At 57.1% G+C, this 3133-nt stretch overlaps 1 protein-coding gene across 1 annotated transcript; it reads left to right on the forward strand.

The window, feature by feature from the left end:
• Nucleotides 1–2156: 2156 nt before the first annotated feature.
• CHC_T00006095001 (hypothetical protein) lies at nucleotides 2157–2237 on the forward strand. The gene has a single exon (XM_005718084.1). The coding sequence runs from the start codon at nucleotides 2157–2159 to the stop codon at nucleotides 2235–2237; it is 81 nt and encodes a 26-aa protein (XP_005718141.1).
• Nucleotides 2238–3133: the final 896 nt, after the last annotated feature.

Consider the following 3133-nt stretch of genomic DNA (forward strand, 5'->3'; position numbering starts at 1 on the left):
ACTATTTAACAGCACAAACCTCCAAAACCCCCGCCCCAACACAACACAACCTTGGCAATTAATGCCTTCTGGACCTTGTGGTCCTCGACACGTAAAGGGACACCAACCAATATTCCGTCTCCAGACGAGCGGCCTCGGCCAAGACTGACCAGTATTCCGTCTCCAAACGAGCGGCCTCGGCCAAGACTGACCAGTGTTCCATCTCCAGACGAGCGGCCTCGGCCAAGACTGACCAGTACTCCGTCTCCACACGAGCGGCCTCGGCCGAGAGTGGCCGAGGCGGCATGCGGGGAAGCAGAACGCCATCTCGCCGTGAGGTCGCGGATCGCCTACGTCGGTTGCGAAACGATTCGATGGCCCAGCCGAGGAAGGCGGCGAGAACGACTGTAGCCATGGCGGACAAGGCCCCGATGACGGGCTCTAGCCAATGCCAGGGGGCGTGTTCCGGTGGCTGGGCGGCAGGAAGCGGGGCGCCCGATGCCGGGGGTACGGACAGCATGAAGGTGAACGTAATGGCGAGGACAGGGAACTGGCAGAATTTATGGGCAACAGCGTGGAGCATTTTGGTTGTACTCTGGCTTGGGGCGTGTGAATTGGGCGTGCTACGGTGGGGTGTCGGCGATGGCTCCTTGGACGCGCGCTGCAGCATGACGGCGACGACGTCGCCCGAGGAAAGGTCGCGCGCCTCGTACTCTATGGCAGACACACCCATCCTAAGCTTCAGGCCCAAGCGATGCTGGTTGTTGAGGAGGAGTTTGTAGCGTCGTGGCGACGAGGACTTGAAGAATTGCAAACACGTTCAGAGGGGTTGAAAGGATTGTGTGGTTTTTTGGGGGCGGGGGAGGTGCGGTTGGTGCGGTGTTAGTACGGTGTTGGGAAGGTCTGACGGAAAGTTGGAGATACATGAAGGTGCGAAGAGGGTACGAGGACGGATTACTTATAGCCGCATTGAAAGCGGATCACATGCAGCAGGCTGTCGCTATCACAGCACGATAAAAGTCTCAAAGTGTAAAGTTGAAACCAGTTTTTTCCTTTTTTTTGGGGGGGGGGGGAAGTGTTTTATGTGGGAAGTGTTTTCATGCGTGTTGGGCGATGGTGGCGGGGATGAGGAGATTTAGTGGTGGTGGGACGTGCTCCAAGAGACATGGCTGTGTTGGGGGGGCGTCTGGTCGGCAGACATTCTACCGCACGGTAAATTGGGCGCATATCATACTAATTGATTTCATACATGAGGGACCAGAAAGGGGTGCCCCACCTTGCTGTCATCATCATGTAGCCGATCAGATGACGGGGGCCCCACCACGTCGATTGCACCTTATTTTTGGGGGGGGGGGCGGGGGGTGCCCAACTTTGGCCCAACAGAAAAGTTTGAGTGAGCGCTGTAGTACCCAAAATGCGAAATCGCTTACAAAAGAGTGTGTGCAGGAACGGTTCCCCACACCCTTGTTGGTTGTGACATGGGGGAGGCGGATTTGGGGAGCGTGCCGTTTCGTGGTGAGGGTTGGCCGAGTCGTGTCCCCCTTCCCCGCAGCGCCCGTCACCCTCTCTCTTTTATTTCTACGAAATTCCTTCCAGAAGCGTCCACGCATCCGGCCCGGATTCCGCCGGGCCGTCCGCGTGCGCTTCTCTAAAATTCAAATAAAATCTCGGACTACAGAATAAAATCTCCCTCTACAATAAAATGCAAATTTTCCCTAAAAATATCTCACATGACCCCCTCGTCAGGGCAGACCACGGGTCTGCCGTTGCACGTAAATATACTGGCCCCGCTTCCCGGCGTGACCGCTCTGGCCCCCCCGGCCACCGCCTCTCCACCTTCCACCGAACCTAGCTCCCTTCTATTTCATCCGCTCCACCGCCATCTTGCGCCGTCGAACTTCTAACAGTCAATTCCAAGCCGCGTTTCATCTGCGTCGCCCGAATTCCGGTTGCCCAACGTCAGCTTCGCGTCAGCCTCGGGCCAAGTGGTCTCCGTGTCGCCCGGGACTGTGGTCGCTGACGTCAATCGTCGTCTGGGACTCAGGCCGCGTGCTCTGCGCGTCGCCTGAGGCTCCGTTTCCAGTCGTTTCCGTTTCGGGACTTCTCGGAAACGCTCAGCGTCTCGAGCCGCGCACGGGAGCTCTGTGGTCCTTCGGGCGGTACTCCCTGTGCGCACTATGGCTCGAACCAAGCAGACGGCGAGGGCTTCTACCGGCGGGAAGGTACCACGCCGCGCTATCGCCACTAGGGCCGCCTGACATGCTGGAGGTCTGGAGTTCGACCCTCCACAAGAGTACCATGTTGTTTGTGAAATGGGGGAGGCGGTTTTGGGGAGCGTGCCGTTCGTGGTGAGGGTTCGCCGAGGAAATCGTGGCCCCAAATCCTCCCATGGCAAGGTAATTGCCTTGCGTAGGGGTTCTTCAAGCAGCAAACACTAATAGTTCATGCATAAGAAACGAAATCAATCTCAATCGCCTTCAATCTGGTACATGCGAAATAGTAAAATGCATCACACCTACATTAGATGTGCGGGTTTCTGAATAAAAGGGATTAAACGTCTTGCATGTATATCCCGTCGACTGTAGCGCAATCCCGGCGACACGAGTGTGTACCGCGGGTGCTTGGCTCGTAATACCCGGCATGGGCCGTAGTACTTCGACTCCCCTAGGGGCCACTTCTGTAACCCTCCCAAGGCTGCTCCTCGGGCAACCAGAACTTGATCGTGTACGTCGAACTGGCGTGGCGACACAACCGTCCTTCTCTTGCTCCTCTTTTCCAACTGTTTAGCCGCCCTCGTCGATCGGAGCGCCAGCGTCGCTAACAGTTCCAAGTTGCGCGCCTCTACGCCGCCCCACCGGATTTGGTTCAATTCGGTCTGGGGTTGCGCGGGCGGCTTTACTCCATATATCAGCTCAAACGGGGAGAACCCGTCCGACAGCCGGCGTCGGCGGTATCCGTACAGGATCTGTTTCAGCGCTGATTCCCACTTGTGGCTAGCGGCGCCCTGTCCCAACAGAGTCTTCCGAATTGAACGCTTGATGGTCCCGACCATACGCTCCGCTTTTCCGTTGGACATAGGAGCATAGGCGAGGACCGGTTTCCATGAAATTCCCTGTTGTACCATGAAGTTCTTCAACGCTGTCGCGCTGAAACA

This window comes from Chondrus crispus, genomic scaffold, assembly GCF_000350225.1.
Source record: "Chondrus crispus Stackhouse genomic scaffold, scaffold_35, whole genome shotgun sequence".
NCBI classification, from domain to species: Eukaryota; Rhodophyta; class Florideophyceae; order Gigartinales; family Gigartinaceae; genus Chondrus; species Chondrus crispus.